This window comes from Apium graveolens, chromosome 4 (assembly GCF_009905375.1).
Source record: "Apium graveolens cultivar Ventura chromosome 4, ASM990537v1, whole genome shotgun sequence".
In the NCBI taxonomy this organism is placed as follows: Eukaryota; Viridiplantae; Streptophyta; class Magnoliopsida; order Apiales; family Apiaceae; genus Apium; species Apium graveolens.
Window position 1 is genome coordinate 239,215,828 of NC_133650.1, and position 14,532 is coordinate 239,230,359.

At 33.9% G+C, this 14,532-nt stretch overlaps 1 protein-coding gene across 1 annotated transcript; it reads left to right on the top strand.

Moving 5' to 3' along the window:
- LOC141719448 (uncharacterized) lies at window positions 1-4,528 on the top strand. Its single transcript, XM_074521828.1, has 7 exons — window positions 1-196; window positions 1,166-1,515; window positions 1,730-1,784; window positions 1,909-2,134; window positions 2,244-2,397; window positions 2,856-3,855; window positions 4,002-4,528. Exons 1-5 carry the CDS (start codon window positions 1-3, stop codon window positions 2,350-2,352), a joined length of 936 nt encoding a protein of 311 aa, XP_074377929.1. The 3' UTR covers window positions 2,353-2,397; window positions 2,856-3,855; window positions 4,002-4,528.
- The last annotated feature ends 10,004 nt before the right edge of the window (window positions 4,529-14,532 follow it).

A 14,532-nucleotide genomic window follows, 5' to 3' on the forward strand; every position in this document is an offset into this window, starting at 1 on the left:
ATGGATATGAAGAGTATATTTTTAAATGGTGAACTGAATGATGAAGTTTATGTTGAACAGCCTACAGGGTTCATTGATCCAAAATATCTAATTCATGTCTACAAGTTGGATAAGACACTCTATGGATTAAAACAAGCTCCAAGAGCCTGGTATGAAACACTCGCACAATTCTTATTAGAAAGTGGTTTTAAAAGAGGTATTATTGATAAAACTCTATTTTATAATTACCATCGTAAGAACTTGTTGTTAGTTCAGATATATGTTGATGATATCATTTTTGGCTCTACTCATGATAAACTCTGTGAGAGGTTTGCCAAGCTAATGTAGTCTAGATATCAAATGAGCATGATGGGAGAGTTAAGTTTTTTTTGGGATTACAAGTTAAGCAGACTGAAGAAGGGATCTTCATCAATAAAGCAAAATATACCAGGAATTTACTTAAAAGATTTGGGATGCAAGACAGTTCAACTGCAACAACTCCCATGACCATTGCAACCAACACTACGCCATAGATGGCCTATCGCAGTGGTTTAATCATGTGTGTTACAAAATTATGTTACCTTAGCTATGCTCATCTTAGCCTACCGCAACGTAGTATTTTTTATGTTACCATAGCCTTTGTAATATGTTACTGTAGCTTCAAAGTGTTACAAACGGTAACACGTGGAAACTTATGTTACAATAGAGTGTTAATAGATAAAAAAAGTAACATTTTACAAAAAAATTAAATATATATAATTATTTGACTTGAAAATTAATCAATTTTGATAATATAATTAAATAATAATATTAATATTAGCTAAGATTGATAAAATGATTTTTTTGTTAAATTTTGTTAACAGTACTAATTAGTAACTGATAATTTTTATTAATAAAAAATTTGAACACTATTTAAACTTAAAAATTTATTAAAAGTTAAAAATTAAAAATTAAAAGTGAGTAGTAACGGTTTTTTGGAGTCTGGTTAGGCTTCAAAAATTTTAGAGAGCGGGCTCAAAATTTTGGAGAAGCGGGCTCTCAGCCACTCTATCACACTCTAAACATATCTATCTCAGTTTTTAATCGATTCACGTCGTATCAATTTAGGGCTTCACTGTAAAAGGATTCAATACAATTAGTTTGAGGCTTCACGGGTCTTCCCGCTTGTGCGCAATTTCTTAATCAGAAGAAGACGAAGGGGAGCTCATCAACGACGATGGCTTCGTCTACAAGCGCAACAAGCGCCCTCGCCTCGATATCACTGCCGCCACTTCTGCTCCCCCTCCAGATCCACTTGTTGAGGACAACAATCGAAAGATTCGGAGAAGAAATGCTCTGTTAAAACTTAAAGAGAAGTACCAAGCTGAGCTTTCTCGTTGGGAACTTTTGTCAAACACCTTGAGGGACTTGAATTTGCAAACCCAGAATGTTGAAAAGAGGTCTGAGAAGATTGATGTGGGCCAAAGGGGAGATGAGTTGTCATTTGAGTTTTTGGGTTGTAGTGGGTGTGCTATTGTTGATGAGCTCCTTGCTCAGGTAGTTTCAAGATCTTAGTTTTTTGCTAAATTTGACTTTCTTTGTGAATTTTAGGAACTTTTTTGTAGTGTATGAGATATTCTATTTTAATTCTTGGTAATTTCGAGTTTTGTGTTGTTTGTGAAATTAGGCTTTCTTGGATATATATTAAAATTTCGTTTTTCATAGATGTAATATCATCATATCTATGAATCCAATTGCTTTTGCAGCACAGCTTCTCAATGGGCCTGGAGAAATGGTGTGTAGGTTAGATGCAAACCTAAATAACTGTAAGAAACTCCCGTCTAATTCATGTAGTTAAATATAAGAATGCTCAAACTACTTGGGTAGGGACAACCTCAGTTTTTATATCGGATTTTTGTGCAACTTCCTCAGTTGTTGTTTCCTTGACAGGTTCTACCACTTTCTCCACAGCTGCTTCCTCCTTTGGCTTCTCCTCTGTCGTTACCTCGGATGTAGTTTCTGGCTCAGTAGTTTTCACCTCCTCGGCCTTGGGAGCCTCATCAGCTGGAGCAGAAACATCTACCAGAGGTTCCTCTTTCTTTTCCTCTCTGCCATTGATCTCCTGCTTTATATATGCGAAAATGAAATCAACTGATTGGTATTGCAAGGAATTAAGGTATATTTAAATACGATACGTCTTTGTTTTATTAGTTATCATATAAAAATATAATGCATAAAATCTAAACTAAAGGAATAGTTAACTTAACTAATTACCTGGGTAACAGTCTCGGCCACGTGCTCTTGGACGGTCTTTGCAGGATCCTCAGCTGGGACCTGAGTTTCGAGGGCCAAATCCTTAGTTTGTTTGGAGTGAATGAAGATGAAGATGAATAAAGCTTGCAATCTCAGCTCTATCTCTGTTCTTCCTCCTCAAGCCAGGTTCTATATATTTAGATACACACCTCTGTGTTTATATATGATTGTTTTTTGCTAATTACTGTGATTGACTAGATAAATGTTCGATTATTTATGTATATGATTGTGTATATAATAATTTTTATGTTTTCGCAATGAGTTGAGATCTAATATTGAGCATCGGTGATTATGTATATATGTGATGATGATTATTGTGCTTATTACAACTGATGGAAATGAATTTTCTATTATGTATATATATGATGATGATTATTGTATTTACTGTGAGTGATGTAGATGAATTTTTGATTATGTTTATTGTGTTTTCATGATAAAATGAAATCGAATATTGAGCAACAGAGCTGAATTTTCAATTATTGTTTATATGATGATTGTTATTGTGTTTAGTGCGAGTGATGGAGATGAATTTATGATTATGTGTGATTAATTGTATGCTGATTGTTGTGTTTTGGTGATGGAAGGAGATCTAATGTTGCTAATACTGGCGTTGAGTCTTTGATTTTCGGGAGAAGTCAAGCTGCTTCTAAGCTTCGATCGCAGCAGCTACCGCAGCAGTCATTTTCTCAAGGTGTTTCGTCTCACACCTAATATGTTCTCACACCTTACTCAGAATCAGGACTCTCCTGATGATATTACGATTAACGATCAGGTTTTAAATCTCCGAGCCTCTTGTAGCTTTCGATGATAATGTCACTAACTGATTTGAGTTTTAATAAACCTAGGTTAGTTTTGTTAAGTATGGAAGACATAAACCATATGTCTTCTGGATATGAAACATGTTTCTTTTTAAACTGCAAATTACTAGTGGATATTATATATGTGTTATTTTAATTAATTGCAGATTTCATAATATAAAAATTCAGATTCCACTTGTTACTTTATTAGTACTCACCACTTCAATCAATTCGTTGTTACTCTGCAGTTGATGGTCAGGTAAAGTGTGAGAAGTGGAACCGAGATGATGATAATATCCACACTGTGAGTAACATTGTACAACCTATGCTATCTTGAAAATCATGGAGTCTGAACTTATCTTATGAAATCTGGTCTAGTATCCTAACATCAAAATTAAAAAGAAATAGCTGCAGGTACAAGCATAATAAAGTGTTTAAAATATTGGAAATGTTAGTATAACTGTTTCTATCATCATCAACTCCTTGAGGAGAGTCGGTGCCTGTAAATTTATCATGTACAACCTATTTATGATTAACCATGATTGCTTATAAACCTTATCTTGACTAGATATTAACAGTCACAATATCATACACAAAGTTGAGGATCTATTTTACAAGGTTTGATGTCTTTAATGAATCTCTGAAGAAATATATGCACATACATATATTTATGTTGCTTAATCTTACCTCGAGTCACAGATGTTTAAACGGAAGCAGAGAGTCGGTCAATGTTTAGTCCAAGAAGATGCTCGACTTCTAGCTGGATTCATACAGGATGTTCACTCAGGTAATGACTTCGAATCCGCTATTCACACATGTTTAAGTATTCCTGAGGTAAATGTATAGATTGTTTAAGCATCCTGAAGTTAATCCTCCTTTGCAGCAACCTTTTGTGTGATTTTATTTTTAAAATTTTTATTTACTGGGATACAGGGACACAGATTAATGGGCGCCTACAGAATTCCTTCATAGCGGTGGATGTCATTGTAAAAGAGTGAGATGGAAAGTACATGCACCAACAAGTATATTAGTCCGGGATTGTAATTGTTCTATCAGTTACATGAGAAAAAAACCCACCTTATTGTCCCTGCCGAAAGATTTGAACTTCTAGGAGACTCAACAGACTTCCTCACAACTTACACTTTCAACACTCACAGCGCAACACACTTTCTGTAAGGTTTGTGGCATTACTTCATTCTACATTCCACGCTCCAATCCTGATGGAGTTGCGGTTATCTATAGGTGTATTGATCCTGGAACGGTGAAACAGGATGCTACTTTATCCTCTGAAACAGAAAATAATGATGAGCAGGAACAGATCAGAATAGCTCGTGCCTTGCTAAATTATTGTCAAACTGATTGTCAAATTTTAGTTGATATCGTCCTAGATTATAGACTATGTACCTATTTTTTTGATTATGTGGAGTTGTGGTGATTGTGTGAAAACGGAAGTAGTATTGGGAGGGGGGGTTGTACCGATTTGATGTTTGGTGGTTTGATTTTTTTTAGTTTATTGACTTGTATGAAAACAGGTTTATGGCATGTTCAATTTACAAACAAATCATGTCAATTTTTTTGAGAAATATGTTAGATTAGGTACTTCAATATTACAAACAAATTAGTATAATATAATATAAATTATTAAAAAGTTGTTACAGTAGGGAAAAAAATTATAATGATTTGGTGACCCCATGTGGGGCCACAGTGGCCCTACATGTGGGGTCCCTTTTTTTTACAAATTCTAAGTGCAAAGGTAACATGTATACTGTGATACTATAGACATATATTAATGTCACCTTTGAAGTCTATTGTAACACAAAATTCAAGGTTGCATCAGGGCAAAAGGAATGTTACCTTAGGGGTCAAAGGTAACTCGAAAAAAAACAACTTAATTTTTATGTTACCTTAGAGCTTTTTTTGGCTGTGGTAACATTTTTTTGGGCCTGTTGTAACATTTTCTTGTTGTTGCTATAGGCCATCTATGGTGTAGTGCAAGTTAGATTTAAATACTGGTTTATCATTAGATATAACTAACTACAGAGGTATGATTGGCTTACTCCTATATTTGAGTGCTAATAGACCTGATATCATGTATGCTACCTGTATGCGTGCAAGGTTCCAAGATGATCCAATGGAACCACATCTGTTAGCTGTGAAAAGAATTTTTAAATATCTAAAGGCACCATGAATCTTGAATTGTGGTATCCTAGAGATTCAGATTTTAACCTAATTGGATATTCAGATACTGATTTTGTAGGATGAAAAATAAACAGGAAAAACACTTCAGAAAGCTGCCACTTTTTTGGTGGTAGATCGGTTTCTTGGTTTAGCAAGAAATAAAAGTCAATTTCCATCTCAACTGCAGAAGCTGAGTATATTGCTGAATGAAGTTTTTATTCTCAATTTCTTTGGATGAAGAATCAGTTACTGGATTATTGGTTAGAATATTCTAAAATTCCTATATATTGTGATAATCAAAGTGCTATTGCAATGACAGGAAATCCAATACAATATTCTATGACTAAACACATCAGCATAAGGTACCATTTCATAAGGAAACATATGATGGAAGGTACAGTGGAATTGCACTTTGTGCCTACTGATCAACAATTAACATATATCTTCACCAAACCATTTTGTAAAGCCACATTTACAAGATTGGTGAATGAATTGGAAATGATCTCAGGACAGTTCTCAAAACTAATGAATAAGTTATGTTCTGTAATAGGAAAATGAGTTCAAAGTTTGGTATCTTTTTATATGTATCAGTATTTCTTAAAATATGATCAACACTGATGCCATGTATTCATGCTATTTATTACTTGAAAATTCAAATAGAGTGTTAAATCCTGATATTTAAACTCTGACAGTAGTTGCATGATAAACTCTGATGGTGTAGTTAAGTACTGATATCAGTCAAATATATGTGTTGATTGATAAACTCTGATAGTAGTTGATTAAATACTAATAATGGTCAAACTTTGATTGACTGTTAAACACTGATGACTTTTGAATTTATTTAGAAAATATTAGAATCAATATTTTAAATTAAATTACTGAGATATAGTTTAGTGGGTGATTTTATGTAAATGATTAGAAGTGCATTGTTGGTGGCGTGTGTTTAGGAAAAATGATTGAGTAATTACAACACACTACCTTGTGTAAATGCGCACGTATTTACTGTTCCTTATTATTTGTTCCATGATTATTTATTTGAGCAATAACAACTTGCTACGTGTCCCACTAATGTGAACCATTTGTGTGTAATAGAGTATAGAGTTATACAAAATTAATTTTTGATTTTAAAGTATCACTTTATCACTAATCAAACTCTTTTCACTCTCTTACTTCTCCTTCTCTCTCGTTTAAACTCTGATACACTAATCAGTTTTTGAGCTTTTTTTCTCACACAGATCAAAATGACTTCACTAGTTGGAAGAAAACCTTTCATCTACGATATATCCAAATTTATGAAAAACAATTATGCTGGTTTTCTTGAGCAAACTGGTGTAAATCCTGACTTTCATATCTTTCAGGATTTCTTAACTTCGAGTGAAGTGGGATATTCTCAATGGAACTCCAAGTATCACTTTTGAGCACAATGGAGAAACCAGGGTTGTAACTCCTGTAACTGTAAGGAGTGCTCTTCAAATTCCTACCCACAATTCCTATGATGGCTTTGAGAATGATGATAAGATGAGGCGGTTTCTCACTCAAATTGGCTATGACAAAGAGCTGAAGAATTTGGGACAACTCAAGAGGCCCGGGCTAAGGAAGAATGAAATTAATTCTTTGATACTATCACCAGAGCATTCAATAATAAATGCACAAATTTTGATGCTCTACCCATGATGTCTCCACAAATTGGGTATTCTCTGATTCACTCTAGGAATTATGATTTTGGTAGAATTATTTTGTGTTTCATAGGTGATAAAATAAAAGTTGATCCTAATATTGTATACTATGCTAGATTTTGTTAACTTATTTCTAATTTTTGCGTTCCTGATGTCTCTATCCCTGCTAGTGAGATCATATCAGTTTTTAAACTGACTAAAAAAATCCTTTTTTGATCTCATTAACAAGGATAAAGAAAGAAATGATTTACCTGCTCTTATGTTACATGTAGCTTCCAGCAACTTGCTCATTGCAAGGATGCCTGAGACTTATGGTCTACAGAATCTGCGAAGTGTTAGATTACAGAAAATAACAGTTGGGAACCCCTTGTAATTTACCCAAGTACTCAACCACAAGTACAACACCAAACACAAACCACCTCAGGTGTCGCCCAAAAGGCACCTGTTGTAAAAAGAAAGAAGTCAGCAAAGTCTGATGCTCCTCAAACATTAGGACTAAGGGCTTCTTAGAGCATCTCCAATAGAGGTTTCCAAGGGGTTGCCAAATCTTATGTGGCATGGCACCCTTGGTTGCCAACCTATTGGAGTTGTATGTTTGCCAAGAGGTTGCCTACCAAGGTTGCCAAAACTTGACAACTTCCTAAAATGGTTAAATACATATACAAATGCAAAAAATTTATATCAATAATACCTTTTTTAGTTTATGATTCATTTACAATTTCAATTCAGGGACCACAGAGGCAACAATTAAAGGTTGCTAACTATTGGAGTAGAATGTTGCCAAGTTGATATAAAATTGAGTGAAAATAAAATATTAATATATATGGTGATTTGGAAAAGTTGGCAACTAGCTTGACCCCTTATTGGAGATGCTTTTAGAAACCCCCATCTACAAAAACTGATGCGGCAAAGGGTGGATATAAAGTAAACACTTCTCATTCTTCTCAACCTTCAGACTTTGTCAAGAGAAAGCTTGTGCTAGCTGAGTTAGAATCAGATGATGAGGACAATGCTATTTTATCATCCAAGTTCAAGAAAATAAATATTGATTCTACTCAAGCTCCAGTTGTTTTACCAACTGCATAGGGCACATCAAACACTGATTTCGTAAATGCTGATAGTTCAAGCCCTAGACCAAGGAAAATGAAATTGGTCAAAACATACCTTGCTCAATAAAAGCTGAAGCTAAAACAAGAAATAGATGAGGAGGGACATGATGCATTCACCTCTCAAAGGCCAAGGAGTCATAAGGATACACAAACTCAGATGCACCTGTCACAATTACTGATTCTCATGTGAAGCTAAAACGAGGAGTAAGGGAGTTACTCATGAGCAAGTTGAGAGAATAACAAAAAGGTTGTAGAAAAATGGAAAATTTCATGGATCAAGCACACTAAAACCTGCAATTTCAAGGGATACAACAACTAATACAACTGATCCAGTCCCCCAAGAACCTACACCTCAAAGTGGTGTAACAGAAATTAAAGACATTGTACTTCTTGCTACAAAGTCTATCCAATAATGGCATGATGCAGCCATAGCCAAACTCATAGATGAGGTATCCAAGGTCAAAGTTTTATGCAAGACTGTTGAGTCTCATACTGCTAAGAAGACAGCTGGGGTGTAGCTTGGTCCAGTATAGGAGTCAGACTCTAATTTTGAGGAGAGGAGTACACAAGAACCTGGATTTCAAAGTAATCTAGTAGCTCCTATATGACGCCCTCCAAACCCGGGTCAGAAGTTTGGGGCCCAGAACACATACACACACCATACTTAAACTTGTTTATGGATATTATTATATGCAATGACCCTACTTACTACATTCAAGGATCGCAACAGTTTAAAGTATGTCCACAAGCCACAATCTTATTTATTATAAATGTACCAAATCCCAAATTTATTTATCTTACATTTAAAGTCAAACTTTATTACAAACTTTTAGCTCACACTAAACCACACAACTCCCGCTATCTCATTCCACTTCAACCTGTAAACCTAGCTGGCACACTCGACTGGGGATCCTCACCATCACCAAATTTCTTTTTAACTGGAAAAGAACATAAACATATTCGTAAGAGTGAGCTAACGAGCTCAGCAAGTCACAATGATAACACTGAGATTTAGTAATGATCAACTGAAATGATATAGGGAATCAAATTTCCTGATAAACAATGATTAGAATTGGATATTCACTTTTTATTTTAAAAACCAAGGTTAGGTTGCTGATCAGTCACGTACTAACCCTGAGCAAGGCTCCCAGCTTTGCTCTATATACTGGATCCAAAGCACACATTGGCCTAATACGACCACTAATCTAGTCCGACCACGAATCTGGTCCATATTTAAAAACAATCCAATTCTATAGTAATAACATGATAAGCAATGTACTTCAATAAACTGAATCATAAATAATATTCATCTTGAAGCATAAGGTGCTTCACAACACCAGAAAGGTATAACAAGGTCAACAAGAAGCTTGACTTTCAATTCAAGAAAAGAATCAAAGTGTAAAAGACCAAGGATGCAAAGGTTACAAGGAATGGTCTTCTGTTATACAAGGCACAAAGGTTCATCTGATAAACAATCTCATATCAAAGATTAGTATGTGGTAGATATGTATTTGTGGAGTAGTATCAGATAGTTGTGGTTCGTATTCAAGAATTTAGCAATCAAGGGTTTACAAGAAATCAGGCTCACGGCTCAGGATCAATAAAAATCAGGGATTAGGGTTAAGTACTTCAAAGTACTTGCAATATAGAATAGGAATTACTGGGAATAATTGCAACATAATGAAAAGAGTTCAAAAGTGTTCAAGAGTATATTACAAGAAAGTTCAGGGACACTTGCCTTATCAATTCGCTTTCACTTCACTAACACATGTCAATTGGTTCCCACTCACTAACCACTTGCTTTCCTTTTCTACGTCTCGCTTCCTCTGTTAGACATCACATTTACTCATCAACACTATTTCTCAACTCATTCTATTCGATACAAGCTTCTATCTACCCTTCGTTTCACCCAAATTCGACGTACGGATTAAAAGTTACAGCAGAAACAGTCAAACAATGCACGACCAATCATTTTATACAGCAATCAGGTCACATATAACACATAGCATGTAAGATATTCAATCCAAATAATTTTTCAAAGAAGATCTGGGGTCAAAATAATTTTCCAGGTATTTAATACGAATTTTTGAACATTTTTCGGAATTAAAACGGGCCTCTGAATCATTTTATAATTAAATAATAGGGTTCGAACACCCGAATTCGACTTTAAAATATTTTTATAATAATTATCGAGCCTTGAAAATAATTTAAAATAATATTTTAAAGCATGAAACAATTTTTGGAATTTTTAAATCAATTTTAAATAATTAAATCTAATTAAATAATCAATTAAAATTAATTAATAACTAATTAAATTAATTAATCAATTAATAGACTAATTAAATAATTAATTATCAACTAAAACTAATTACTTAATTAATTAAGATTTATTTTAGAATAAAAATAATTTCAGGAATGAAAATACTGATTTTTGGATTTTTAAATAAATAAAAACATTTTCTGAAAATAATTTGTAAAAAGAGAATATAATTTTTGTAAATTATTAAAACAAGAGTCTATTTTTGCAAAAACACAGAAACCTTGAGGGCTAAACTGTAAAAACAACATTTCAGAAATTTTCTGCAACAAAAGGAATCAAAACCGGGTCAAACCCCGGGTCAAAATTGACCCGAATGGGTCACCTGGGTTTTGAAGAATACGGCGGCCGGAAAATAATCCGGCGAGGTTTATTCAGGTAAATACGGAACCGTTTGATTTGATTCTATGTTCCAATCGATCCCTCAACACAGCAGCAACTTAGGGACGGGTTTAGTTCGGGTTTATAACCCCTGGACAGTGTTTTCCGGCGGAAACAAACAAAATTCCGGCGAGCTCGATTAAAAACTGGCGAGCTCAATTACGGGTTATCCAGGAATCGTTTGTTGCATAAATATACATGAATCGATTCCAAATCAAGCAAAGAACATAATCCAATCATCCAAATCTACTAATAACCCCTAATGAAGAAACGCCTAATTTTCAATCAAGAACATTCAAGAACATAAACCCTAGTTCTTCAACCAGAGAATCAAACATCATTTTAAGCATGTTATTGAACTCGGTTTTTGACATATAATATACCAAAATGACCAGGATGAAAAGATCTACATGATTATGCCATCAAATCATATCAAAAACATCAAGAACAAAAATTCTTAATTCAATCCATAATTAATTCAAATTTAAATAATTAAATCAGAAAAATACCTTGATTTCTGGGCAAAAACAGATGATTGAATCAGAAAGAAGATTTCGAGAGCTTCGTTTTGATATATTGCACGCCCGAATCGGAGTTCGATAACGCCTTCGTTTGTGCGATTGATTTTCAAGAATATGGTATTTTAATAAGGTTTTCTCTGGTTTTCTGGGATTTTCACTGTCTGGTTATGATTTTATGCGTGAAAATGAAATAAGAAAGGGCTATTTATATTTACAGAATATTAGTACGTTCTGGATCGTGTTGGATCGACAAATATGTTTCTTTGCCGCTAAGTTACTATAAATACGATATGTTTGGATAAACATAATCCAGTTTTGGATAAACACTATCCTGCTCTGGATAAGCACTATCCTGTTTTGGATAAGCACTATCCTGTTTTGGATAAACGTTATCCTATTTTGGATAATTATCAGAACCGGGCTTTTATAAAACGATTTATACGAAGATAATGTTATCGAAAAGGGTTAGCGTATCGAAAATATCGCGCCGGACCGCGCACGGGTCAAACCGTAATCTGGATCGAAAAAGTCAAAACATGGAAAATATCCGGAATTACCAGATTAGGCTAGGAAGGAGTTTTCAGAAAAGTTTCGGGTTGTAGAAATGTAAAAACGGTTGAGGTTGGACGATTCCCGGCTTTATAAAATAATTTTGTAAATATTCAGAAAATAGTTAATAAATTCATAAATCAATATAAAATCATATAATACTCCAAAAATTACCAGAAAATAACTTAATTATCTATATTTCATTCTGGACATGATAAAATTAACATACCTAGACTTTACCACATATGAACATTCAAATAATATCACCAAGCATCAAATAATTCACCAAAAATCGCATAATAATCATATAATAATCATTTATTGATAAAAATAATTACACGTCATGTCCCGGATATTACATCCTCCCCCCTTAAAAGGATTCTGTCCTCAGAATCGCACTAAGTATCAGATAATGATATATTCCAGTATCTCACTTCCCTTTTCTCAGGTTGACCTCTCAACCTTACAACTTTTCATAAAACGTTTACTCGCAGTATTACCCATTACTCAACAGTCTCTCGCTGACCTTGTTGGATTTTAATCGCAGCGGAGGCATGGTAAAACCCTTTTACACATATAAAATCTAAATAAAAGCATATAAATCGTGGTAAAAATATAGGGATCGATTACTAACCTTTAATATGCGATCCAAAAGCAACGATCGGAGATCCTTAGCAGCTGCTCCTCAAACGTGAAGCACTCCACCGGTATCCACCAAGAAAACGACGTTAAGGAGGAGGAGGAGGTGGAGAGAATTAGGTTTTATAAAAATTTTGGGGTTAGAATGAAAATAGGGTTTATAATAGTATATTTATAGGTAAAATTTTCAGCTGAAATTTTCCCATAAAATATTATTATTATTAACCCATTTATTATTCTCATTAATAATTAAAACACCTTTTAATTATTAATCCTTTTTCTAAACACTTTAGAAATAATTTTCTCTCTAGATTTAATTTCCAAAAATTAAATTCTTAACTAATAATATTAAGAACTTTTCTTAATTAATTTATAATCAATTAAATCTCATTTAATCAATTATTAAATTTGCCAATTAATTATTTATTTCATAAATAAATAATTATTAGCCATTATTAATTAATTCCTCCACCATTAAATCATTCTCTTTTTATGGTGTGACCCTGTAGGTTCAATATTAAGCCGGTAGTAGAAATAAATAATAATAAAACTATTTTATCATTATTTATATAAATTCTCTAATTTATTAAATATGATTAATTAATTAATCATATTTATTCTACATCGTGAGGGATACTTCTCAGCATATCGCGACTATCCGGATAATATGAATTCACTGCTTAGAATACCAAGAACCTATTCAGTGAATAGTTACCGTACAATAAACTCCTTCTACCCTACAATGTCCCGATTAAATACAAGGCATGGATCTCGTGTCAAGCCTATCTAATTCAATCACTTGCTTACCATTTACTATGCTTAGTTCCATGCAAATTAGAAACTCCTTTCTAATTTCATTCACTCTGGCCAGAGATTCCTGAACTAGCATAAGTGGATCAGCCTTGAACATTCGCTTCCTTCACTGGAAGGGGTAGATCCTTTATTGATCATACACTATCTTCATGTACAAATTTCTATACCCAGTAGAGCCCTAATAATTGTCCCTGGAGACTAAGAACTAAACCAAAGCATAGTTCAGTGTACACAAGATGACTATGATGACCCAAAGTCTAAGGATACTTGTACAACTATCACTATGTGAACAACTGCTGACACGTGAGTGAACTCCATCAGTTGTTCAGCTGTGCGAGTCATGTTTAGTGAACTTATTCTATAATAAGCACCTACATACTAGCTATAGTGTCACCACACAAATGTCTATGAGAACAGACATCCTTCATAATGAAGCTAGTATAGTATGTACCGATCTTTGCGGATTATTAATTACCAGTTAGTAATCCTATGATCAGGAACTATTTAAGTTTAGAGTTATCATCTTTTAGGTCTCACTATTATGATCTCATCATAATCCATAAAAGCTTTACTCTAAACTATGGTATATCTTATTTAAACACTTAAATAGATAGAGCCCGTAATAAAAACAAAACAAGTCTTTTATTAATATCAATGAAATCAAAACAGATTACATAAAAGTTATTCCTAAATCCTAATACATGATTGGACTTAGGACATATTGCTTTCAGACCTCATATTCTGTTAGTTGCTCCTATAACTCAACTCAAGTCTCCATTTTATATATAATGGGGCTTAATTACTTTTCGTGATTATACATATATAAACACCCTATGAACCATGTATACGTGTGGCGGTGAAGCCAACTAACTTACACTTATCTTCTTTACTTTACTGTTTCCAAAAGGACCAGCATAACGTCTATTAATTTTCTTTTCTTTCTAATTCTAGAAGTTCATGCTCATGAACGTTTCCAATAGTTACTGGTTGCTGAATCTCATTCCCATATGTTTCTCTGTTTAATTCAACTAGTTTGTAATCGCTTCCAACCGCATTCAAGGCTCTTTAGTCATTCTCTTAATCTTCTCGTCCATCTACGAATAATGTACTGAAACCAGGGCGTATTCGATTTCTGACGCTCTCAAAATTACATTAGAGTAAAATTAACGAGAAAATTACGATTGGATAAGATTGGCGCATAGCTGTAACATCATACCTTAATTTCCTTGAATCACAATCGAGTAAATTTGCCGAGTGAAATTCTCTTACTACTTAGAAGAA

What these genes read in the sequence shown, in the direction of transcription:
- LOC141719448 (XM_074521828.1), top strand. Translation starts at nt 1, where the DNA reads ATGGATATGAAGAGTATATTTTTAAATGGTGAACTGAATGATGAAGTT. An exon ending in AGAAAGTGGTTTTAAAAGAG is followed by an intron (nt 197 to 1,165) that starts GTATTATTGATA and finishes TTTCTTAATCAG; the next exon opens with AAGAAGACGAAGGGGAGCTC. An exon ending in AGATGCAAACCTAAATAACT is followed by an intron (nt 1,785 to 1,908) that starts GTAAGAAACTCC and finishes TTTCCTTGACAG; the next exon opens with GTTCTACCACTTTCTCCACA.